The sequence below is a fragment of the Papaver somniferum genome, chromosome 6 (genome assembly GCF_003573695.1).
Source record: "Papaver somniferum cultivar HN1 chromosome 6, ASM357369v1, whole genome shotgun sequence".
NCBI classification, from domain to species: Eukaryota; Viridiplantae; Streptophyta; class Magnoliopsida; order Ranunculales; family Papaveraceae; genus Papaver; species Papaver somniferum.
Genome location: NC_039363.1, coordinates 73,763,790 through 73,791,143, shown reverse-complemented (window position 1 = coordinate 73,791,143; position 27,354 = coordinate 73,763,790). Strand labels below are relative to the sequence as shown.

General features: G+C 37.6%; 1 protein-coding gene and 1 pseudogene across 1 annotated transcript; both read right to left on the bottom strand.

Annotated features, from left to right (window-relative positions):
- Nucleotides 1–3,577: 3,577 nt before the first annotated feature.
- LOC113290929 lies at nucleotides 3,578–4,018 on the bottom strand. The gene has a single exon (XM_026540512.1). The coding sequence runs from the start codon at nucleotides 4,016–4,018 to the stop codon at nucleotides 3,578–3,580; it is 441 nt and encodes a 146-aa protein (XP_026396297.1).
- Nucleotides 4,019–24,149: 20,131 nt separating this feature from the next.
- LOC113292112 lies at nucleotides 24,150–24,249 on the bottom strand (annotated as a pseudogene).
- Nucleotides 24,250–27,354: the final 3,105 nt, after the last annotated feature.

Genomic DNA, 27,354 nt, shown 5'->3' with positions numbered 1-27,354 from the left:
GGGGATGAATATAATCAGCGTTGAAGATTCAGAAGATGAAGATGTAATCCATCTCTAATTGTTTTATCTTTTATTGAGTTTAGTTTTTTAATTTATAGTCCATGTTTAAATTAAAAGTGTTGTCCCAAAATTTCTAGTTAGTATTGTTGCTAACTTAATTTTAAAAGTGTTGTCTAAATTAATTTAAATAGTTGTTTGAATTAATTAAATGTTTCAATGTGTTGTAATCATACGATTTTCATATTCAAATTAATAACTTTAAAAATAAATTACAACAAATCATTTTATTAAAAGTGTGTATCGCTCTACCCTCGTTTCTTAACATGGTGCACGATAGGTCTGAATACATTACATGTTATTATTTTTCTTGGTGTGAGATTCAACGATCAATGCCGCTTCGATATGATAAAATTGTTCTCCTCTCCAGGCTTTGTATGCATCTTGTGCAACGGATCTGTCCCTTCTGTACCTATCGAGTAACTCATTGTACTTGATGCGTAATTTCCTAACATTATTAACCCTTGAAGAAATATGGTATGATTCATAATTAAAGCGTGGTTTCTTGCCCGTCGGTTTAACGTAAGGACCCCAACCAACTTGAATCCAAAATATAGTATGATCTTTAGGATCTTCTAGAAAATCATCCTTAAGAAGGTAAAAGTTTCTAATGCATTCCGTCTCTTCTTCAACATCCTTTAACCTTGCCCTCAGTTGGAATTGTTCTTCACCTCGTTTCTTTTCCTTGAGTTTTTCTTCGTATTCCTTGAGTTTTTCTTCGTAGTCGTTGATGAATATTTGGTTTCATTTGTGGATTTTCGTTTGCTTAACACTTCATCCATCACATTAGTTAATTTGGTAGGTGATGAAGGCGTTGTTGCGTTCGTAGTAGCTTGATGACCTCTTTTGCATATCTCTTTTTCCATTGCATCAATTGATCGAGTGGTTCGCTTGCATCTTCTAAGAATGTCTTCGACTGAGTTGGTAGTTGCTGATTGATTTGCCATTGAATAAATGTTTAACTTTGATTTTCACCTCAAATAGTAATACTGCAAAGAAGAATGGGTAGATTGATGCTGCAAAGAAGAATAGGTTATCTTCCTTATATAGGTTTCATTCCCAACGGCCATATTTCTTAGAACTTGTGCCCAACGGCTCTATTTCTTATAACTCTTTCCCAACGACTATATTTCTTAGAAGTCGTGCCCAACGGATCTATTTCTTAGAATTTTTTCCCTACGACTCTATTTTTTATATAAATATAGAACATTTTTTCTAACCAACAACAATCTCAATTCGTTCTCAGATATAAACCTCATCTACGTATTCTAACAGTTCGAGTAGAAATGGAAAACAAATAATATGTGTGGAAGCAAAAGAGATTTGTCCATGTTGTTTCAAGGATAATCATATTCTGCTTCAATGCCCATGGTTATATAAAAAATGTCCGCACGAGGTTGCACCGGCACTAGGAAGGTAAAAGAGTCGATACCATAGAAGATAAGGTATTTGGAATGTGAGTATGCTAAATGTCCGGGAGAAGCACAATGTTTGGAGGATGCAATGAAAGATGCAATCAAACAATAAAAAGTTGAAGAACTCTGCAAGAACTTTAAACTAAAATGAAAGGTGGAGTTTGAATGCACCAAGGGGATTCCTTGTGAAACTGAGGGTTGTAATTTCTTTATGGAAATGCACCGGTCAAGTGCAAAGAAATCATATGGAAAACGTTACAGGAAATGCCTTGAGCGTGGAACGGTGGCATGGGATGAATAAGTATGTTATGTTTTAGTTTAATCAAGAGTTTGAATATCATTTGATGTAATGTGCTTTTTTATAATTAGTGTTTGTTGGAGTTTAAATGTATTGAACATGATGTAATATGCTTCTACAATAAATAATAATAGTTATTTTCATATTAATATGATTAACGATTACATTAAGCACGTGCAACCAGCCTTTAAACCAATAGGTGACCCTATTGGACGAGTTATGTCTCGTGAGGGTTTACAGAGAGATATACCCACAAAATCTATCTTTATTTAAATTATTTACTCTTCATCTGATGATTCGGAGGATGAATCTTCAAACATGGAAGGGTTATACTCTGAGAAATATATTTTTCAAAATCACATAGCAATTAAAAAATCTAAAAGGTTTCCCCTATTTTTTTTCGTAACTATCCAAAGAAGATTGCTCCTACAACAAAAGAAAACAATATCTATTTACAATTAAATTATTCAATAATTCAGTACGCATACACAGAAAATTGTTGGATAGGTAACCTGTAAGTTTCTTACGATTTCCGAAGGTACTAGAGACCTCCATAAATATAACGATCTCTGTGTCGATACATATACTTTCACGTCTGAAGTTATAACGTTTAACCTTATTTTGAGATACTTAGCCGTGCGTTCATTCGGATTCCCGCTATGTATAGTCAACCTTTGCAGCAACCGCTCCAAAAGGTTTGTGTCATTTAGTTATTCATCTTCTTCTTCATTCTCTAGATGAACTTCAACCCATAAACTAACTATCAATTCGTCTTCCTCCGGAATATAACCCACCATAATTAAGAAAGAAAAGTGTTGTGGATAATAACTTGGACAAAAATAAGTGTTTATTTTTGAAGATGGAGAACAGAGTTGGTCGAACTAATGTGTTCATTGGTAAAGAGATTGTGAATCCTTTATACATGGTCAGTATACATATCCATACACTGTAGAAAGAGATTTCACGGATAAGTATACTAATCCGTATACTGTAGAAATATATTTCACGGATATGTATACATATCCGCATATTGTACAAGGAGATTTAAATGATTTCACGGATTATCCTAATTGTAAACCATCTTCCATCAAATATAAACGTATTCATTTGCATACGTAATTGAAACCCAAAAATAATTAAAAGTCTGTTATTACATATGCATGTAACATTCGAAATCTTAAAACACAACAATGAAATACATCCTATGCCTCGACATCATCATCATCATCATCATCATACATACCCGCATCATCGTCATCGTGAGAATCCTCATCATCATCTTCCTCCTCATCGTCATTGTCCTCATCATCGTCATATCCTCCTCATCGCAAGAATCCTCATCATCATATCCATCATGTTTATATTCGTCTCCCACATGTCCGTCTGCATAAACATGCTCAACTGCATGTTCAAAGTCATCTGGGATTTGATCATTGTAATCTCCATAATAATCAAATGCTCCATCCTCGTTTTGACCAGGAACAATTTCTTCTTCTAAGTCTGTATCATCATAATCTCCTTCTGATGATGAAAGTACCACGTATTCCATATCTGAACCCTCCAAACTAGACAAGTCTGTTTCCTGGCCTCCTCTACCAAGACGCGCATCAATGTGCTTGACAATATCATTTCTTAGTTGTAGGTGCATTTCTAGGTTTTTCAGAGATGACATAAATACACGACCATTATTGGTAGGTTACGAAATCGGAACAGGAACAACTCTGCCACAATCCAGATCCCGATGTTCATGCTCGATAATCATGTTGTTTAAAATAAGACTACATTTCATAATTAGGTTCAAGTCAGATTATTTCCAATACTTACATGGAGATCCGACAATTCTGAATTTACCCTGAAGCACTCCAAAAGCACGCTCGATATCCTTTCTTTTAACCATTTGATACTTTTTGAATCTCACATAGTCGGGAATGTCCAATGTCTGAGAGAAAGCTTGTACAATTGTAGTCAACTTTGGATAGATACCATCGGCTAAGAAATAACCCATATTGTAGTGGTGACCATTGATGACATAATTGCATGGAGGTGCTACACCCTTTAGTATGTTATCAAAAAGGGGTGAGTGTGCCAACATATTCAAATCGTTGTTTGATCCAGGCATTCCAAAAAAAGCATGCCAAAACCAAAAATCGTATGATGCCACAACCTCTAATACCAAACTACTCTCTTTATCTTTACCCCGGTAAGTTCCTTGCCAAGCTACGGGACAATTCTTCCATGGCCATTGCATACTGAAAAGACGAGGGTACCCAAATATTCCTCAATCTAAAACTTTTCCTGCTTATAAGTCCTTTCTCCGAAAGTGATGGACTAAGTCGAGACAATACAACTAATCGGTTCACACTTCGTGTGATCGTCTATGGATACGAGATCGAGACAATACAACCAAGGTAGTCAATATCGGTTGTACACGCCGATATTACAGGTTTTTATCGGATATCGGAAAATACCTATACGATATCAAAAATATCGGCGATACAAAGACGAAATGATATTATCGGTTGTACAGGCCGGTACAGACCGATATATCGGTTTTACTTGTACACCGATAATACCGGTTTCGTGAATAAATTTTTCATCAACATGCATCTAGTCTTTATAAACAAGTACAATGTCAATTGGAGAAGGTAAAAAGCCATAATATATTTATAATATAAAATCAATAACTATATGGTAAGATATAAGATGGAAACCATATTTCAATTGCAAGGCAGAGAAATATAAAAGATAAACATGAAGGATAATAAAAAAGAGTTACCGACATAATGGGACAACAATCACAACGTTGGCTAATAAACCACCTTGTATTTTGGAAATTCGAGATATATGTATGATTCTTATTATTTTTTACTATGGTTTTACAATTATTTAAAATTTTATATTAAATGATGTATCGCCTGTAAACAGATATTATCACTTGAATAGGTGTATAGGACCCGACCGATACGATACCGATACGCGATATTAACTACCTTGAATACAACAAAGAAGTATGTTTACTTGATAAAAAGGTTCGGACTTAACCAAACACAATAGGATTCACTTATCAAGTAAATAGGAATTAACATTTGTGTGATTTACTTTAATTATAATAAAACAATTATAATGCGTAAAATAAAAGTAAATGACACATCAAGATTTTGTTAACGAGGAAAACTGCAAATGCAGAAAATTCGCGGGACCTAGTCTAGAATTGAATACTCTCGGGATTAAGCCGTTACACAAAATTACACCAACTTCATATAGTTGAGACCAAGCAACTAAAACTATAGTTCACCTAGTTCCGTATGTATTCCCACGCCTCCAACTTATAAATAAGTCACGTACATGGATCAATTCCTTGGGTTCGTATTCCAAACAGTAAAGGAACAACAAATCTGTTTGGTATCAACTCTCTTCAACCAAGTGATATGAGTCGGACAAAGGCTCTTCTGTTTATCTTAACATAAACTCCTTCGTCAGGTCCTTGGATCTATCTTATGTTCAATTACCAAAGTAATCGAAAATATTTTGCAATCAACACTCTTAATCCAAAGAATTGTGTTGATGTCGATATACTCAATTAATCAATCCAGTCCTATCACAAGGATAAAACCGATTATTAATTGGATCCTCTTTTTACCGAAACAAGTATTGTGCACACCAAAGATTACGAACTCACAAATCAGAAATCTTCAATATCTTCTTCGTCTTCAAATCTTCTAAGATCTTCAATAAACACCTTCATACAATCACTTGAATCTCTTGTGATCAATCACGTACAGAACAAAGTCTGTTAACAATGGATTATCACAAGATCGTCTTTAGAACTAACAACAGTATAAAGATCCTTGTCGAAACTCCGAACTAGTTTGAGTGAATCTTATATCAGAATAGAAGATTCTCAAGCATAAACAAACTAGGTGCAATCGAAGTTCAACCATAGTTAGTCAATCAAATCAATGAAAACAAAAGATAAACGGTAATTATCTAGTTTCCCACCAACGGTACTGACTAGAGCTTATCAATCCTAGAGAATACTTTAAACCGAGCGGCCGTACAAGATTTCGCCTAATTAGGTTACTCTCCTCTCCGAATAGGCGGCTTCACCTGCAGCAGCACAACAAGAGGTAGTTTGCTGTTACGAAGGATTAGTTTGCTAGAAATGCAAACTTCAGTATTTATAGACTAGGAAGTTTGGACACCAAGAAATTTCCAAAACCGAAAATATTCTCAAGATATTCATTAAAGCACAAATTCGGTTTCCGTAATACCTGAAAATGCTCTGTCCAAAAATAATGATCAAAATCTCTCAGAAAATCTTTAATTAGTAAATGCACGTTACTAATTCTTATTTTCCAAAAAATGAAATTAATAACCTTAATTAAAAGATTCTTAACTTATTTATGTTTCGATCCTGAGATTCTCTTCCCTTAGCTATTAAGGAATAACTTTGAACAATTAAATAATAAACATTCACAACACGTGTTCAAAGTATGTCGAAATCCTAACTTTGTAAGTTCTCTTTCATACTTACAACCTTGAAACCGATTTTCCACACTTCCAAGCAAGTTTAGAATTGGTTCATCTGAATTTCAAGAACTATGCGATTGATCAAATAACATTCAATCAAAATCATGGGTTTAACGGTTCTACCAAAACAAGTTTCGGTTCTACCTCCATGTGAGTACTGTGCATAGTCACACTAGCTTTCCAAAATTCGGTTGACTAGGTACTAGGATCGGTTCCCCACATATATATGGTATCTAACTTGAATGTGTTGCACATGTCCATAGGATCGGTTCCCCTTTCTGCTATAAACATTCTGCACCTCATACAAGGAGCGGTTCCACTTTGTGATGTACTACACCTCTTACTAGGATCGGTTCCTTTTTCCCAATTTTGGTCAGACATAAAATCACAAACCCGATCATACCATCTCAGGTGATTACTTAAGATCGGTTTCACTAACAAAAGTCATACCAATACACAAGTCAGGCCTTTGTGAATAGTTCTACCAAGAACACAAACAAGTTATGAGTATTTATACTCAATCACACATATTGGTTGTTCATAAGATAATCAATGAATAACAAAACCAATAACACCTGGAAATTTCCTTTTCGGTTCAAAAACAAATTTATGAACTAACTTCCTTAGAACACATGTAAAACATTGTTCCTTAGGATGAAATCCTCACCTTATACCCACACATAATCACAATAACATTCAAATGATTATGGCGATGTCTTATCTACAAAGATTAATGGTTAAGCAATAAACCTCGTATTGTATTCGTTAATACTATGTCTATCTAGAGTTCAAATATTCTTCGCAGTTTTGTTTTCAATATGCACGACTTGAAAGATATGTTATGGAATGAAACAGTTCAAGTCAAATATCACTAACCTCAAGTGGAAGGATGATTGTTGTCGTTATAGCTCATTAATTCTTCGCATCTTCAAGTCGTCGCAATACTTGTAATGTATCATATCCTAATACTTTCAAGCTAACCTATACGAAGTTGACTCTAGTACATAATCAAGCGACTCTTAACATGAGTTTTGATTCACTAAAATATGACAACCAAACTTGACATACCAACGCTTGGTGGGTTCAACCGAGCTATGCTCTAAAAATCTCCCCCTTTGTCAATTTTAGTGAAAAACTCTTACATCATATGGATAAACAAATTACAAGAATTCATTACACATACGCTTGATTCCCGAATTTAACAGCACAGTAAACTGCATACATTCAATCCTCAAAAATGTCACTGTTGACATTATAATAACAAAGAAAAAGAGTATTAGCTTTGTTAAACCGCACGTATTTGTTATACCACTAATATGACATGTTAGTCCCCCTTAGTCTGTGCTTTCACTCTTTCGTTTAGATAAACGTTCAAGCATCAATGTTCTTTTCCTTAGCGATACCAATCAATATAAAATCAATGCCAGTATCACTTGTTTACTCCATATATTTCTCCCCTTTTTATGACACAATGACAAAGAAACGAAAAAATAAAGGACAACACGAAAAGAATCTAACATATCTCAAAATAGACTTGCAACCTGTAGAGTTAGGCACGAGGGTTCCACACACCATGTTCTGATAACCAATATCAAAACCGAAACTACAAGTAGTTTTATTTTGATATGTTATCAAGGAAACAATTGTCCGAAACAATTGTCCGAAACAATTTTTCCACTTTAGTTTAGCAAACCAAAAATCAACTAAGCACCTTAATTCCTTTGCTAAACCGATTGTACAAAAAAAATCTCTTATTCGATAAGGCAAAAATAAAGATAACTCTATTTTTCTCATCAGGTTCTAATTATCCATAAATTTAGACCTTTCAATTTTAAACAAGACAAGTACTAGGTTAGTTAACTAGCATTTCTTTTTAAGGAATTCAATTAGACTTGAATAACCGAACCCTCACTTCGATAAGTCTAACTAAGATCAGAATTAACTTAGTTTCTCTTATCCGGAATCGAATTGGACTAAACAACTCATCCAGTAAGCCTTTTATTTCGTTAAGCCATAAATAATTCATACAAACCAAATAAATCAAATTTAATAATTATTCACCTCAAGCAGAAGCAATTGAAACAACATAAACATTAAAGCACCGCAATTGCACCGAAATTTTCTTAGCCTAAACAATTGACATCACACAATAAAGCAAGATAGCAATAGTTTTTCTTAACCGGAACCAATTGAATCACACATACATCCATACACAATAATGGAATAAACATCAATTGTACCAAAATTTTGTTAAGAAAAAGCAATAAATATATATGAAATAAACTCAGGCTTTTCTTAAACAGGAAAACAATTAACTAACAAGATTGTTACCTCAAATTTCGCATCCACTTCTCCAATAAGTTTGCCTCTTCGTGCATGGAGAATTGATATCGAAATACCATTATGTTGTCATCCTTATGCAAAAACAAAAGAATAACAACAACCAACCTTTACCAGAGAAAGGTTGAAAATCGGTTTTAACAATTGCAAGCAAAAGTTGAAAACCGTCGAAACACATATGCTTTTATGCTAAACCAAAACCGATTCAACGTATTGTGACTTTTTCACATATTGTTTCTACCAGAACCCCTTATGATTCTTTGATAAAGCCTACCAACATGGGATAGAAATTAATCCTGCTAAATCAAAAAGTCACCCAAACCACAAGGTTTCACAATATATGATATTGAATATTAAGGTGGTAAAACCGAAATCAAGCATCCCATAAACATACATAGCAATAATATAAAAGCATTCAAGCACAGGCTATGTAAACCGAAAACTATCACAAGAAAATTATAAATCAAATAATTTTATTCATAATAGTTTTACTCAAAATAGACCAATACAATTATTGAAAGAAATGAAAAATTGATGTCTATTTTACTAGATTAAGTAATACAACATATAACTTAATCTTTAGTGGTGCTCTTGTTGTTCACCGAGGTCTCTTTAGTGTTCAAACTCTTAAAGCATGTCTCAAGCGACTTGTCTACAACCACTTCTTGTTTCTCAAGTTCCTCAATTAGAACTTTGAGTTCAGCAAGGACTCCTCTTGTTCCTTCAAACTTTTATTTTACCCAATCTTGATGTCGAATAGTCATAGCAAGATTGGTTTCCAGTTCATCAAAACCTTAGATATATTGAGACATACTATTAGAACGAATCCACATGGTTTTGGTTGGATCTTGTTTGTTGTAAGCCAACAGACATGACTCACCTTGTGATCCAACTGAACTGTCAGAATCATAATCAGACACGATCCTTTTCTTCTTCCTTTCTGTATTGATTCCTTGACAATCCTTAATCTTTTGTGCTTCCTCCTTATTAGCCTTTGAGACACTGTGAGTAAAAAATATCGGAGGCATGCTTGGTTAGTTATAAATAGACATAAAAGGATTGATCAGGGTTTCAGAATACAGACACGAGATAGTTTCTCTTTTTTTTAAAGAGACAACTTTCGGACCAAAAGACCCCAGGAGAATCCGAAAATATTAAAGAATATAATTCGTTTCCTTAGTCCGAACATCTCAAGATGGAAGGTTTATTAAAATTCAAAAATTCTAAATAAAACCTCTTTTTGGAAGATCATGTTAAACATGAACATTTTTCTGACATCCATGGATTCGCAGCTATCCATAAAGTGTCACATAATTTTTCTGATAAAAAACTACACAAAACAAATGTGCTCCTGTTTTATTGTGCCTTTCCCATCCAAGTTTATGAGCACGAAAAAGGGATGAGAATGCACAATTTTGATACAACTAAGTTGAATCGGAGTAAGCTTTTTCCAGCTTACAGTGAATATCAGAAACATAGTTCATGTTTCTCTTTGGGAATTTGCCCAAAATAATTTCTCCCAAGACGATGATCTTTTCTAACTCTAGAGATATGATCATGTGGAGAAACTGTACTAATGTGAGAATTTTCAGAGATAGACAAATCTCTCTTAATTATTTCAATGAGATTTTCATAAGATTTTCTCATTCTAAGGACTTCCTTATTTTTCACATTAGTGTGATTGTCTGAAACAACTATCAGAAATTCCTGATTGTTTTTTTTGGCAGAGATTCTTTCTTTCCCTTTCTTCTGGAGTCGTTCTTCATCAAAAAAAGAATTGTTTCGATATGGGTGAGGAGGAACCTTTTTCTAGAAGCGATTATCAACTCTTTCCTCTGACTTATTTGAGTTGATCTTATCGGGATGTGGTATAATCTGTCTTTCTACCGAGGAATGATCTTTCAGTTTTTTAAGACAAGAAACTTCCTTCAAAAATTTTATCACCGTATGTTGAAGAAGTATGAGTTTCCTATCAAGTGACTGAAAATTGTATTCCTTAAGATCACCATCATAGAATCGGTTCAAAGTTTCTTTTGGACAAGATTTCGTTTGATCATCAGTAGATATAGAATCCGGTTTCTCATCCTCTTCTAACTTGATGTAGTTAGGCAAACTACCATCATCTTGATATGTTTCATATGTGATTAAACCGGTTTTACCACAGTCTGTAGAAGTCGAGCAAGGAGTTTTAGTTTTCTCATCATAAGAAATCACAACAGCATCATTAGTTAGAATCACAAGACATGTCTCTTTATCTGTAAGAGATTTACCACGAGCCTCTAGTTTGACAGTGAGATCCATTTTCTCTTTGGCTAGAAAATTCAGTTGAATGTCTTTTTCTCTGATCTCCTGTTTAAGAAGATTTGACTCTGTCTTTAATATTAGAACTTTAGAAGACGGAGACTGTATAGGCTTCAGGATTTTTATCAAATCTTCATCAACATCTTCTCTTTCATCAGAGATATACATAGATCTTTTCGCAACTCCTGGATCATGAGTCAACGAAGTAGTAACATCTTAAACCTTTAAGCAGTCATACTCTTGCATAACGTTAATTGAATCGAACATAGATTCAATTTCTTATAGGTTGGATCGCACCAAACACAGATTTTATATATTTTCGTGTTTGCCTGCTCTGGTACCAATTGAAAAGACGAGGGTACCCAAATATACCTCAATCTAAAACTTTTCCTACCTATAAATCCTTTCTCCGAAAGTGATTGTCTATGGACTGAGTCGGGACAATACAACTAATCGGTTCGCACTTCGTGTGATCGTCTATGGATACGAGATCGAGACAATACAACAACGAAGTATGTTTACTTGATAAAAAGGTTCGGACTTAACTAAATACAATAGGATTCACTTATCAAGAAAATAGGAATTAATGTTTGTGTGATGTACTTTAATTATAATAATACAATTATAATGCGGAAAATAAAAGTAAATGACACAGAAAGATTTTGTTAACGAGGAAAACCGCAAATGCAAAAAAACCCCGGGACCTAGTCCAGAATTGAATACTCTCGGGATTAACCCGCTACACAAAATTACACCAACTTCGTATAGTTGAGACCAAGAAACTAAACTTATAGTTCACCTAGTTTCGTCTATATTCCCACGCCTCCAACTTATAAATAAGTTACGTACTTGGATAAATTCCTTTGGTTCGTATTCCAAACAGTAAATGAACAATAAATCTGTTTGGTATCAACTCTCTTCAACCAAGTGATATGAGTCGGACAAAGGCTCCTCTATTTATCTTAATATAAACTCCTTCGTCAGGTCCTTAGATCTATCTTATGTTCAATTACCAAAGTAATCGTTAAGATTTTGCAATCAACACTTTTAATCCAAAGAATTGTGTTGATGATGATCTACTCAATTAGTTAATCCAGTCCTATCACAAGGATAAAAATGATTATTAATTGAATCATCTTTTTACCGAAACAAATATTGTGCGCACCAAAGATTATGAACTCACAAATCATAAATCTTCAATATCTTCTTCGTCTTCAAATCTTCCTATATATTCAATAAACACCTGCATACAATCACTTGAATCTCTTGTGATCAATCACGCACAGAATGGAGTCCGTTAATAATGGATTATCACAAGATCGTCTTTAGAACTAACAACAGTCTAAAGATCCCTGTCGAAAATCTGAACTAGTTTGAGTGATTCTTATATCAGAAGAGAAGATTCTCAAGCATAAACAAACTAGGTGTAATCAAAGTTCAAGCACCGTTAGTCAATAAAATCAATGAAAACAAAAGATAAACCACAATTATCTAGTTTCCCACCAACGGTACTGACTAGAGATTCTCAATCCCAAAGAAGACTTTAAATCTAGCTGTCGTAAGAGATTTCGCCTAATTAGGTTATTCTTCTCTCCGAATAGGAGGCTTCACCAATAGCAGCACAACAAGAGGTACTTTGCTGTTACGAAGGATTAGTTTGCTAGAAATGCAAACTTCAGTATTTATAGACTAGGAAGTTTGGACACCAAGGAATTTCCAAAATCGAAAATATTCTCAAGATATTCATTAAAGCACAAATTCGGTTTCCATAATTCCTGGAAATACTCTGTCCAAAAATAATGATCGAAATCTCTCAGAAAATCTTTAATTTGTAAATGAACATTACTAATTCTTATTTTCCTAAAAATGAAATTAATAACCTTAATTAAAGATTCTTAACTTATTTATGTTTCGATCATAGGAATCTCTTCCCTTAGATATTAAGGAATAAATTTGAACAATTAAATAATAAACATTCACAGCACGTGTTCAAAGTATGTCGACATCCTAACTTTGTAAGTTCTCTTTCATACATACAACCTTGAAACCGATTTTCCACACTTTAAAACAAGTTTAGAATTGGTTCATCTGACTTTCAAGAACTATGCGATTGATCAAATAACATTCAATCACAATCATGGGTTTAACGGTTCTACCAAAACAAGTTTCGGTTCTACCTCTATGTGAGTACTGTGCATAGTCACACTAGCTTTCCAAAATTTGGTTGACTAGGTACTAGGATCGGTTCCCCACATATATATGGTATCTAACTTGAATGTGTTGCACATGTCCATAGGATCGGTTTCCCTTTTCCTAAAAACGTGTTTCACATGTCCATAAGATCTATAAACCTGCTGCACCTCAGACAAGGATCGGTTCCACTTTGTGATGTACTGCACCTCTTACTAGGATCGGTTCCCCTTTTCCCAGTTTTGGTCAGAAATAAAATCACAAACCCGATCATACCATCTCAGGTGATTACTTAAGATCGGTTTCACTAAAGTCATACCAATACATAAGTCAGGCCTTTGTGAATAGTTCTACCAAGAACACAAACAAGTTATGAGCGGTTATACTCAATCACACATATTGGTTTTTCATAAGATAATCAATTAATAACAAAACCAATAACACCTGGAAATTTCCTTTTCGGTTCACAAACATGTTTATGAACTTACTTCCTTAGAACACATGTAAAACATTGTTCCATAGGAAGAAATCCTCACCTTATACCCATACATAATCACAATAACATTCAAATAGTTATGGAAATATCTTATCTATAATGTTTAATGGTTAAGCAATAAACCTCGTATTGTATTCCTTAATATTATGTCTATCTAGAGTTCAAATATGCTTTGCAATTTTGTTTTCAATACGCATGACTTGAAAGATACGTTAGGGAATGAAACAGTTCAAGTCAAATATTACTAAGCTCAAATGGAAGGATGATTGTTGTCGTTGTAGCTCCTTACTTCTTCACATCTTCAAGTCTTCTCAATACTTGTAATGTCTCATATCCTAATACTTTCAAGCTAACCTATACGAAGTTGACTCTAGTACATAATCAAGCGACTCTTAACATGAGTTTTGATTCACTAAAATATGACAACCAAACTTGACATACCAACGCTTGGTGGGTTCAACCGAGCTATGCTCTAACACATACAATCAACACTACCAAGCATTCCAGGAAAACCTCGGTTCGCATTCTCAGCTAGCAACTTCTGAACATCTTCAGGAGTGGGTTCACGCAAATATCTTTCTCCAAAAGTCATGCAAACGGTGTGGCAAAATCTTTTTATATAATAGTATATTACGGTGGCACCCATACGAGTGTACTCATCAATACTATCAGTTGCCGTACTTTTGCATAAACATTTCATCACGACAACTAATTTCATATGCGGAGAATGCCCCATAGTACCGGTTGCATCTGGATGTTGTTGCTATTCTGGATCAACTTCAAGCAATTTCCTAAAAATTTCTCGAATAAGTCTTCCCTCATGCCTAGACGTTGTTTGAATTGTCTTGAGGTATAACCAATTCCAGGCGTAAAATAATCATTCATCATTTTGGTATCATGCCATACTCGATCACGCGTTATTACACTACGTGTCTGTACCTCCCTTGGTACAAGTTGTCTAATAATACGAAATCGTTCATCCAAACATAGTTGTGTAAACATTAGCAAAGCTTTCTCTTCTTCATCACTAGAAGAATCCAAATAGATTCCATAGTTAACTCTCACATAAGCACGCATTAGACTCATTATGTACCTTTGCAAACAACAAAAACAATATCAATTTGTGTACACCATACATAAATACAAGTCAATCAATGTTCTGCATTGATATGCTAGTTTACAAACATTTCATTCAACATAAATCAAGAAACACAACAACTAATCATGGATATTTCACTAAATATGTGTTTTAATTACATTATTGAATTTCATACTACATACCTAACCAACCTAATATCAACAATTTCATCAAAATAAAATTAATTTGAAACCCTAACATTAGAATCACTCACCTTAGATGATTTTTTGGATGAAATTCGAAATTGAAGAATGGATTTGTTTCACCTTGGAGTAACGATCAAACCATTTTAATTTAAGCCATCGAATCGCAATGAATCAATATGAAAATCGAAAGGGGGTAAGAGGGGTTTGAAAGGGTTTTGATAGGATGAAGAACTACAGAAGAAGAAGAAGTGGGAAATCCGAGCGAGGTTCTGTGGACTAAAACCTATAAAATGGCTACTCAGTAAACGTATTGGTCAAGTCAACGTGGGAAATCCGAGCGAGGTTCTGTGGACTAAAACCTATAAAATGGCTACTCAGTAACTGTATTGGTCAAGTCAACGAGTTGACTGATACAACTATTGAGTAGCCATATATTGAGTAGCCGTTTGGCACTATTCAGTAGCCGTATCGTGTACGTAAGGGATAGGAGGGCACCATAGTGAGATTGGTTTCCTTGTGTTATCTCTTCCCTACAAATGAGGGATAGGGAAGGGATGCCCTCCACCATAGTGCTAGCTCTTATAAAAGGAGTTGGGAGTTATTTTATTTTTTAAACATTATTATATTATTGGATAACGATTATCACATGAAACTAGTTGGAAGCCTAACAAGCTAAGCTCCAACGATATACTGCTACATTAATTGAACAGGTTGCTGTACTAGCCTACCAGCGAGCCTCATGGGTAACCTAGCCAAGGGAGCAGAAGCGAATGGGGGGGGGGATGTTGTGTCACAAGGGGGGAAAACTAACTCTACTTTCCATGTTAATTTATGCAATATTACGCCATTGGGGGTTCGAACCTGGGACCTTCTGGAAGGCATGAAACTTTGGGGAACGGGGATGACCAGCTGATCTAGGTACCCGTTTTTTGATTTTTTTTTTGACAGGACAAGGTGTCTTGGTATTACAGGTCTGGCTAGTGAAGCGCAAAGATTTCTCGTTACAGTATAGCTGGCCTAGTCAGTATGCAACCATAATGGTGCTACACTGCATAGATCATGAAGTGCTAAGATAGCGGGACCCAACAGGGTCAGTAAAGCGTCAAGATTCCGCACACTATAGATTCAATGGACAAGTGATGAAGCTTATTGGCCGGCACAATGAAGCTTTCACTGAGGGAGACAAGACAATGCCAAATGACAAATACAACATGCGATGTTGGCATTGATGCATATCCATGGAATTGAGTTGGCTCAAAATAAAGGATGATGCAAGAGAATAGAATATACCAAGAGTTGGTCTATGCATTAGTCCGACACTGGCCAAAGCTTAGACAATGCAAGCAAGCTAGTAATGCAAGAGTTAGCATAGCTATTGTCGAGCAAGTTAAGTGAAGCATATGAAGCATGAATAACCAGAATGAGCTAACAAAGTGGGGAAGAATATTGCAGCACAATGTTAGATGTACATTGGCTTAGGCCAAGAAGACTACAGTGCCATGTTGGCTAAGTAGTAACTCAAGTCCAAGTGCAGTAATGCACGAGGAGTATGCATTATGGATCAGGTGATGGTTATGAGTTGGTTATTGTCTTTACAAACGTTCCAACGATGTGAGACAAGGGAGAACAATTATAGAATAAGTTTATAACCGTATATGAGTAATCATAACTTCTTTGGAACAGGTGTTGAAGGTTGGATAGAGTTTTGCCAAGTATGCACAATCATTGGCGGTTATGGAACTACCTTATGGGACAAATGATTGTTCCATGGGTGTACAAATGTTGTGCACGGTTTTTGGCTATGTAACTACTGTATATATAGTAGAAGAATTGTAAATCAATAGGAGAGATTAGGATATGAGAGTCTTACACAGTTTGTACAGTTAGTCTCATATTTTAGAGATAAGGGATTATCAAGAGGGTGATGGCCTGTTTAGTCTGTTGGTTGGACAGAAGTTTTGTAATCTTCCTTTGATTCAATAAAATGGGTTACATGTGTCATGTCTTTGTGTTTATAATGTTTCTGATTTTATGAGATTGTCAAATGGGTTTATGCATGGCAAACCTCTTATGCTTATGGGGGCATAAAGAGTCAGAGAGAAAGAAGAAAGACTTTCGTTTCGTAAAGCCTCAAGAGTGAAGGCATATGCATACTTTGATGCAAGTATGCAAGGATGAGTACTTGCGGGTGAAGTTGATTCACTGAACCACTGATCCATTTTAAAGTATAGGCCCATTAGAATATTCTATACCTAGGTGTTGATGATGGTTTTTATCTTAGGGTTAAAATTGTAAAACCTTGCATCTGATGTGACGTCACTCTGCAAGAGAATGAAGCCATGAGTATCAACCTCTTCATTGGCATGTTTATTGAGCAACTCAGTATTTTCTTATGAAATTTACCCAGAATGGTGCATGTAGCAACAATCCCAGGTATTCTGTAAATTTCGTCACCTTTCCTACATTCAATTAATCCAAGTTTCTTTGAATGCTTTCTATATTATGTTCCCTAGCTGAACCCTTAATGTTGATATGACATGACAATTTGTGTTCACTCGCAGCAGAATAGCACGAATTTCCAAGTATCAAGGATAAGGTCTTTGCATAAAGTATTCAATCAGAAAGAATGATGCTATCTGGAAATGAACTTAAAAGAACTCTGTGTCAACACATAGAATTCAATTAATTACCCTGACTAACTTGCAAGAGTTAGGATTTCGCGCCTTGCGCAGTATATCAGACCTTGCTTGTCGAAATTAAGCCTAGGCAAACTAGGTAAATATTCCTCCATGGATTAGAAAGAGCAAAATCTTTCCCAGAACCAGAAAACAAGGAGCCGCAGCAAAGTGAGGCGTGGCCATGCCTTAGGCCAACCGGCGCCATCTGCCATTAGCCAATCCCCATCCTAAACCGGCCTTATTTTCCCTCGACCAATCAGGTCGCCTTAAATTCGTCACACGCAAATAAGTCGTGGCTGGGCCCATACTAGTCGGCCCCATTTTCCATCAACCAATCAGGTTGCTCTAAAGACGCCACACTCACACCAAGTGAAGCCACGCCCATGCTTGGCTGGCCCTCTCCTTCCTACCGACCAATCAGGTCACTTTAAATGCGCCACAAGTACTAGAGGTATGGCCGAGCCTTATGTTTGGCCGACCCCTTTTCTTGACCAATCAAGTTTCTCTAAACTTGCCACCATACATTAAAGGCCAAACGCACCCTGCCGCGCCTCCATGTTAATCGGCAGGACAAACGCACCCTGCCACAACAACATATTAGTCGGCATGCCAACACGCCTCTCTGCTGCAATAACATGCCACGAGCCACTTTAGCCTTGGCCAAGCCCTAAATTTTTCCACGGCGCCAAATCTTAGCCTTGGCCATGCCACAAAGCCTTAACTTTGGCCACGACGTCAAATCTTAGCCTTGGCCATGCCTCAAGCCCTAACTTTGTCCACGACGCCAAATATTAGCCTTGGCCACGCCGCCAAGCCATAACTTTGGCCACGACGCCAAATCTTAGCCTCGGCCATGACGCCAAGACCTAACTTTGGCCACGACGCCAAATCTTAGCCTTGACCACGCCGCCAAGCCATAAATTTGGAAACAGTGCCAAATATTAGCCTTGGCCATGCCGCCAAGCCATAACTTTGGCCACGACGCCAAATCCTGACCTTGGCCACGCCACCAAGCCATAACTTTGGCCACGACGCCAAATCCTAGCCTTGGCCACGCCGCCAAGCCCTAACTTTGGCCACGACGCCAAATCTTAGCCTTGTCCACGACGCCAAATCCTAGCCTTGGCCACGCCGCCAAGCCCTAACTTTGGCCACGACGCCAAATCTTAGCCTTGGCCACGCCGCCAAGCCAAAACTTTGGCCACGACGCCAAATCCTAGCCTTGGCCACGCCGCCAATCCCTAACTTTGGCCACGCCGCCAAACCCTAGCCTTGGCCATGCCGCCAAGACCTAACTTTGGCCACGGAGCCAAATCCTAGTTTTGGACATGAAACAACGCAACAGGCGTGGCCACGCCACGGCTACGCCACTGGCACGCCGCTATGCCATGGATACGCAAGGCGCCACTATCCAATGGCACCACTTTGATATACAACAAGATATGGCCATAATCAACGACCACCCTCTCTCCTGAATTACGAATCTCAGCCATCCAAGTTCGCCAACGAACTGTCGGACTTGTGGAAAGTTTCAGGCGACAAGCCTTCTAAATCTAGTGGCAATGGCTACGTCAGGCGCCACTTACACCATCGTGCCACTGGTATGCACGAGCCATGCCACCTTACCACTGGCATACACCAAAACGCCACTGCGCCATTATCAGGCGCCAACACAAGTTATCCATAATCAACGTCTACCCTTCCTCATGAGATGCGATCTCATCCATCGAAGTTATCCACCGAACTAACAGACTTGTGGCAGGTTTTAGGCGACCAGACAAGACGAGACTGATAGCATCACATGCTATTTTTCTGTGGCAAGCCTCTTGATTTTAACTTACCACACGTAGAAAAATGCTACATATTTTCCACGAAAACACTCGAGACATCAACCATGTCACAAACTGGGGGATGCTCATCAGGGTATTGGTCTGGCGGTTTACAACGTGCGGCGTGCAATACGCCCGTTATAAGAAAAGTGTCATAAAGCGGGGCGGTTAGTAATGGCAAAGAGTAATGGTGTAAATGGATCCATTCATTATGGTAACATAAATCCTGACGTTACACGTTACTCTTCCACCACTCAATTGTTTCCACTTCCCACGAGACCAGGGTACGTTTTATTATGACTTGTATAAATAGATTTTACCTATTTTCCTCAAAACAACAAGTTTTGGTCGGAGAACAACACAGTATCTAGAAATCACCTGGTATCTTTCCTTTCTGCTAGCCAGTTCTACTTTCAGATACAAGTCATAAACAACCACACCTTCAGAATCAACGATTCTGGTCTCAACACTTTCTTCGCCTCCCTCCCTAAGACCAACCCTTCTCCTTCACTTTGTATCGAAGCAAGACTGGAAAGGCCATTTCTTGGTTTATGCCAGGATTGTACAGATTGATCTCTCGAATCAAAAGTACTCTCGTGCAGTGCATTGTTTAGGGTTTAGATTCGTTTCTCATCCACACACCCAAAATTACCAAAATCAGCAGAAACGGTTTTCACCCACAAACAATTGGTGACCACATTGGAAGATTAATCTCTCAGTTGCAATATCAATTTCCAATTTCATTTTTAAATCCCGATCTCAAGATGGTAGAACTCAGGTCCGGATCAACGACAAACCCTGAAAATACTAGTGCTGAAATCATCCTCGGTATTAACGTTCCTTCCAGTGGCATTAATACGCCACCTGTCAACACTAGCGGCGCGGAAAATATTACTTCATGCGTTACACCTCCGGTCACCAGAGCCAGAGCCGCTGCCACCACCCCCCAACGTTTCTTCAAGTATGACACCTCCAACCGTCACCAGAGTCGCTGCTACTCCACCATCAGGACGAGAGATCGGAGGAGCCAGAGCAAGCCGATTACTCATTACCATTGCTGATTTGATGGAAAGACATGGATTTCTTTCTAGAGATCATATTGTGACTCACCTAGCAAGTATCTTCCTCAAGTGCACATGCCAAACAGAGCAATGACGCTGCTTTTGATAGTTTCTGATACAAGTGACCTGAAGGTAATTTTCTCAGAAAATAAAGGGAGACTGGGGACTTCTCGCGGCCAGGATTGCATCACATAATAAACTTGGATTTGCAACCTGAAAAATTCAGTTTTGTGGAGAGACCTCTAAGAGAATAGAGTATGTGGCCGTATCGGACGAGAGAAAAAAGGGAATGACCAACACCATGGAGTTACATCCTTTACCACCGACACCAGCAATACCAGAAGCATCCCCTATGACGTGACGCATCTTATTACCAGATCCAGAAGCCGCCCCGCTTCAATGTTTCGCTCTAGAAACCGCTTCAACATTCTCTCCAGAAGCCGCTCCGCTTCCAGAGCCAGAAGCCGCTCCGCTTCAACGTCTCGCCCCATAAGTGATAGACACATTTTTGTGTCCGATTTGTCTCGATTCTATATATTGTTAGGGCTCATTTTTGTACTTATTATGGTGTTTTATTTATTTGTAGGTATTTTTGGCCAATAAACATTTTTGGAAAAAATTGGCTCGAAAAATTGTCGGAAAGCACCTGGAGGACATTTGCTATTCAGACTCTCACTTTGGATAAGGGGTAACCTAATTACTAAGGGGCATCCCATTTCCAGGCAGTTGCTAATCGCATCCCTACCCTGGATAAGGAGCAACCATCTTCAACATTTCAAAAACCAGGTTTTGGCGGGAAAATAGGTGCAGTGAAGAACAGTTTTGGCAATCGTGATTTGGAAGAGTTTGAGGTCGATTAAACCTATGATTTTCATAGGATAGACTCCTTATGGGTCTAGGAATCTGTTTAAATCGATTAGTCTGGGCTCAATCGGCGGATTTTTTTCTCACAACAGAAAATATGGAAAGTCACGTGTGTGACCTGTTTTAGGGAATTTTAGAGAGATTAAAGTGCTGTAAACCTTCCCAAAGATTTGTATCTAGAGTTTAGAATAAAAAGGAAAGCCCATAAACGCGTAGAAATTCTAAAACAAGAAATTGCCGCAACTTGGCCGTGAAGATAAGGAAAGAGATTTTGGAAGATTTGGGAGAGATTTAATCGGTATTTTTGATATAAATAGATGTCTTGGGTCATATAGAAGAGGTGTCGAGAGTTTGGGGACCTAAGGAGAGCCAGAGAAGAAGAAATCAGAGCTTTACCAAACTCTGTTTCTGCTGCTGCTGCTGCTGAAGAGGAAGAACGCGAAGAACATTGACGCACAAGAAACAGTCCCAGACTAGTGTCGTTGTTTAACAACTGAAGAACATTAAGCTGTGCAGGACAGTCGTATTCTAGGGTCTTAAAATCAGCGACAAAGCAACAGTATTTACAACAACTTTCTGTAACAGTTCCATTGTAACAGCTGTTTTGCAACACCAATACACTGTTGCAAACAGTCTGTGTTATTACTTTTCACTCTTTTAATCATCTTTTGAGCAACAAACACATATTTTGAGATCATGATTAATATGAGGAGCTAAACCCCGTTGCTGAGGCGATAGAGGAAGCTATTTTTCCAACAAAAAGTGGTATATTCTATTTTATCTTTTTATTTGCCATAATTATATGATTATTTGCCTTGAACTATTATTGAATATGATTTTGATTTGAGTGATTGTGATTTGTTTTGATGGAGTATGCTTAGTTTTAAGACTTTTGATGCTTCATACTTGGTATTTACAATTATTACTTTTGAAAATCTACTTGTTGCAATATTTTAGAATCAAATTAAACAAGAAAATTGCATAAATATAAGTATTGGTTTAATCACTTTGAACTTGGAAAATAGTGGAATCTTAGCCTCAGTGTTTCTTTTAGTATTGATATCATCTTTGATTGAGTTTGCTATAATTTTTAGTGAGTTTTTATTTTAATATTAGAATTTAAGTCTAATTAATATCCTTCACAAGTCTGAGAATCGAACCACTTTTACCACTATCTACAAATCACATCAATTTTTGGCGCCGCCGACGCGGACTTGTTTTTAGGGTTTTAGATTTATTTTTTTATTTTATTATTTTTGTCCTTTTTTATGTTTTTGGGTATTTATCTTGTGTCTACAGGTTCTGGATCATAAAGAAAATTGAGCCAAGGAGTTTGGTGATTTCATAAAGACTTGGAGCTAAAGATTAAAGCAAAAAGAACAGAAAAGAAGACAATTTTATTTTAGACAATTTTAGTTTAGGGTTTGTTTATTTTATTTAAAAAAAAAATGTATTAGGGTTTATTATTTTTGTAATTTTTCTTTATTTTTTTGGACTTTGGACTTGGACTTTGGGACATTATTTTTTTTATTACCCTACGGAAGGGTACTTTAAATATAAACTGTTTGCAGAGAAGGAGGACAATTACGATATTGTCTCTGCACCTTGGGTTCGTACACTAGACATCGGAGTCAGTGGCCCGAGTCGACTACAACCGATTCATCCCCCGTCTGGAACGGGAGGTAAGATTCTAAACACTCGCGAATCCCCTGTCAGCGAGTTACTGGACTCCTTCGTATGCATATATGTTGAGGACTGAATACGGACATTTATTTTTCTAGTAAAGGGCAAGGCCTGGCCATACAAGATAAGGGTTCGGATTTCATCACCGTTCTCTTCTTGCCCGCTTTAGGAACACGTAACCTACGCGAACCTAAGCCTAAAATTTTGACTAGAACGAGACCGATAGGGTAACGAGCTTAACAGGAAAGTCATTCGAAAAATATTGGTTACTCTTTTAAGCATACTTCGAAGTTCTTGACGGTTTCTGTAAGTTGAATGCGTGACTGCGCCGCCTTGTAATACCGGTGAGGCCTTGGGTATCAAAGCTCCACCGAGCTTCCCTCGCCTCTATTCAACTTACGTTAACTCGGATTGATTCCAGAGGGGTTTGCTTAAATTGTAACGAATTCCCGTTCGAAGGATTAGAAGCTGGTCTAGAAACAATCTAAGTGGAGCCATCATGCTTTTTGTTTGCTAGAAATCAATAGGTTTGATTTGGTTGAGTCGGCCTTGATCTGTGTTTGCTTACCCTTCCAATTTAGAAAATTCTATTGTATGCCTGAACGTAAAAGAGACGCACTAGGTAGATTTGTTAAAGAGAAACCTAGTAGTTCGAAGCGTCTCGATTACCTTAATCTAGAAAGTCCGGCTTTTGAAGAGTCTGTTTTTGAACGTTCTTTGACTGAGGAGAGAATCCTTGTTGCTCCGATAGCGCCAGAAATGGCAACTTTGAAAGCTTTGTTGAATCCAACTAGGACTACCCGTCCTTCGTGTATTAAGTTAGCTGAAACGGAGGCACCCTATGAACTGAAACCTGGGACCTTACAGATGCTCCCAATCTTTTTAGGGAAAGAAAATGAAAACCCTTATTACCATGTTAGGGATTTTGAGGAAATTTGTAGTACTCTAAGAATTAGAGGCTTAGATGATGATGCTTTGAAACTTAGGTTATTCCCATTTTCCCTGAAAGATAAGGCCAAGTCGTGGCTGTATAGTTTGGACTCCGAGTCAATTGAGACATATGAACAACTTACATCTGCCTTTTTCAATAAGTTTTTCCCTAGGCACAAAACATCGTCTATTAGGACGCAAATATGCACATTTTCACAACAAGAGGGAGAATCTTTATATAGGTATTTGGAAAGGTTCAATGATTTATTATCCCAGTGTCCTCATCATGGTTTAGAAAAGGTTAGGCTAGTTCAGATCCTTTATGAGGGTTTAGATTATTCCACAACGACCATGGTTGAGTCTCTATGCACTGGTGGATTTGAAAACCAAACTGTTGATGCGGCGATGGAATTTTTTAATGAAATCGCCGAAAAAACCCAGCAATGGGAAAATAGTAGGGCACCCCAGAAAACAATTCTTTTAAGTAGAGGAAACGTTAATAGGGTAGAAGGAGGCTATGAATCAGATGCCAAAATTGCTGCTATAGCAAAAAGGTTAGAAGCCTTAGAAGTGGGCCAGACTAGTGGTAGAGTGGAGCCTTTTTGGGAAGGCCAGAATATTGAAGAGCAGGCCAATGCTCTTTATAATAACACTAGATTTGATAACCGTCAAAAGATTGACCCATATTCAGAAACCTATAATCCTGGTTGGAGAAACCATCCGAACCTTTCGTGGTCTAAGGGCCAAAGTCAAGGTCAGTTTAGTAATTCTAATGCTCCCCCAGGTTTTGGCTATACTAAGAATCCTTCAGGACTAGCTCAGTTTCAGAATCAGTCAGATAAGAAAATCCTAAGTTTAGAGGAATCTCTCGCCTTGTTAACTCAGCAAACTGCAAAATTCCAGTTATCCGTAGAACAGAGTCTACAAGCTAGTAACAGGATAGGACAAGAAAATAGTCAGGCTATTTCCGAGTTAAAAACCCAGGTTGGTCTGATAAGTGATTCTTTGAGAGAAAAAGGTAAGTTTCCTAGTCAAACACAACCCAACCCTAGAGGAGTTCATGAATTAGGTGCAAAACCATCGAATCAATTGAATGTTGTTAGAACCCTTAGAAGTGGTAGAGTTGTAGACAATAAGGTAACCATGCCCGATAGTGAACATACTGTAGTTCACCCCTCAGGATCTCACCTCTCAGGACCAGTAGCTGAAGAGACTGATAAAGTTTCTGATGATGTGAATTCGGTTCCTGAAAGGTCTGATTTTAGGCCTAGAGCCCCATTTCCTCAGCTATTAGTACCAACAAAGAAGGAATCGAACTTTAATGACATAGTGGAGGTTTTTAAGCAAGTTACCATAAACCTTCCCTTATTAGATGCAATTAGGCAAATTCCTGCTTATGCCAAGTTCCTTAAGGATATGTGACGCGAAAGCGAAAACTTAGCGTCCATAAGAAAGCCTTTTTAGCTAGTCACGTAAGTTCAATCATTCAGAACACCACAACTCCAAAGTACAAAGACCCAGGTTCTCCTACCATTGCTTGCACAATAGGTAACTTCCGGGTAGAAAAAGCTTTACTTGACTTAGGAGCCAGTGTGAACTTACTGCCATTCCATGTATACTTACAGCTAGGACTTGGTGAAATGAAACCTACTCAGATGACACTGCAGTTAGCTGATAGGTCTGTTAAAATCCCTCGAGGTGTTATCGAGGATTTCTTATTGAGGTCGACAAGTTTATTTATCCAGTGGATTTCGTGGTCCTAGATACCCAACCTGTCCCTGACCCAGAGAACCAGATACCTGTGATTTTAGGTCGCCCATTTTTAGCTACGTCTAATGCGATCATTAACTGTCGAAATGGTGTGATGAGTTTATCTTTTGGTAATATGACTATGGAGATGAACATTTTTAATGTCAGTAAGCAACCTCATGAGCTAGATGACACATGTGTTGAGGAGGTGAACATGATAGAAGCCTTAGTTCAGGAGTCATTACCAAACATCTTGTCTGAAGACCCATTAGAAAGTTGTCTATCCCATTTTGGTTTAGATTTTGACGACGATAGCACTATTGAACAGGTGAATGCTCTATTAGATTCTACCCCTGTGTTAGACACTGATAGATGGAAAGCTAGGTTCGAACCGTTACCAGTTTCTGAGACTACCCTAATTCCTTCTTTAGAAGAGCCCCCAAAGTTGGACCTTAAACCACTACCCGATACTCTAAAGTATGTGTTTTTAGGCCCATCTGAGACTTTACCTGTGATTGTAGCTTCCAATTTGGATAGTGATCAGGAAAGTAGGCTAGTAAATGTACTTCAAGACAATAAGGAAGCTTTAGGGTGGACTATAGCAGACATTAAGGGTATAAGTCCTACTGTGTGTATGCATCATTTAGAGGAAGACTCCAAACCTTCTAGGGAGATGCAACGTCGACTGAACCCTAACATGAAAGAGGTAGTTCGAAAAGAGGTGCTTAAGTTGTTAGATGCGGGTATTATTTACCCAATTTCAGACAGTAAGTGGGTCAGCCCTGTTCAGGTTGTCCCCAAGAAATCAGGTATCACTGTAGTCCAGAATGATAATAATGAATTAATCCCAACCCGAGTGACCACGGGATGGCGTGTGTGTATTGACTATAGGAAATTGAACAAGGTCACAAGGAAGGATCACTTTCCCCTTCCTTTTATCGACCAAATGCTAGAGCGATTAGCTGGACATAGTCACTATTGCTTCTTAGATGGCTACTCCGGTTATAATCAGATCGTTATTCCCCAGAAGACCAAGAGAAAACCACTTTTACCTGTCCCTTTGGTACCTTTGCGTATAGACGCATGCCTTTCGGGCTATGTAATGCCCCTGCAACTTTTCAGCGTTGTATGATGAGCATATTTTCTGATATGGTAGAACGGTTCTTAGAGGTCTTTATGGATGATTTTTCAGTGTTTGGTTCATCTTTCGATGAGTGCTTGCATCATTTGACATTAGTGTTGACTAGGTGTAAGGAAAAAAATTTAGTGCTTAATTGGGAAAAATGCCATTTCATGGTTAAATCAGGAATTGTGTTAGGGCACATCGTATCTTCAAAGGGTATAGAGGTAGACAAAGCCAAAGTTGACCTTATTAAGACTTTACAGGTCCCAAAAACCGTAAAAGATATTAGGTCATTCCTAGGGCATGCAGGTTTTTACCGTCGATTCATTAAGGATTTTAGCTTGATTTCTAGACCTCTTTGCAATTTGCTTGCAAAAGATGTTAAGTTTGTCTTTGATGATGCTTGTTTAGAGGCTTTTGAGAAGCTTAAAACTTTACTCACTACTGCCCCGATAGTCCAGGCACCTAACTGGAACCTACCCTTTGAGATTATGTGTGATTCTTCAGATTATGCTATAGGCGTCGT

Coding starts and splice junctions, on each gene's coding strand:
- LOC113290929 (XM_026540512.1), bottom strand. CDS start 4,018: ATGCAATGGCCATGGAAGAATTGTCCCGTAGCTTGGCAAGGAACTTAC.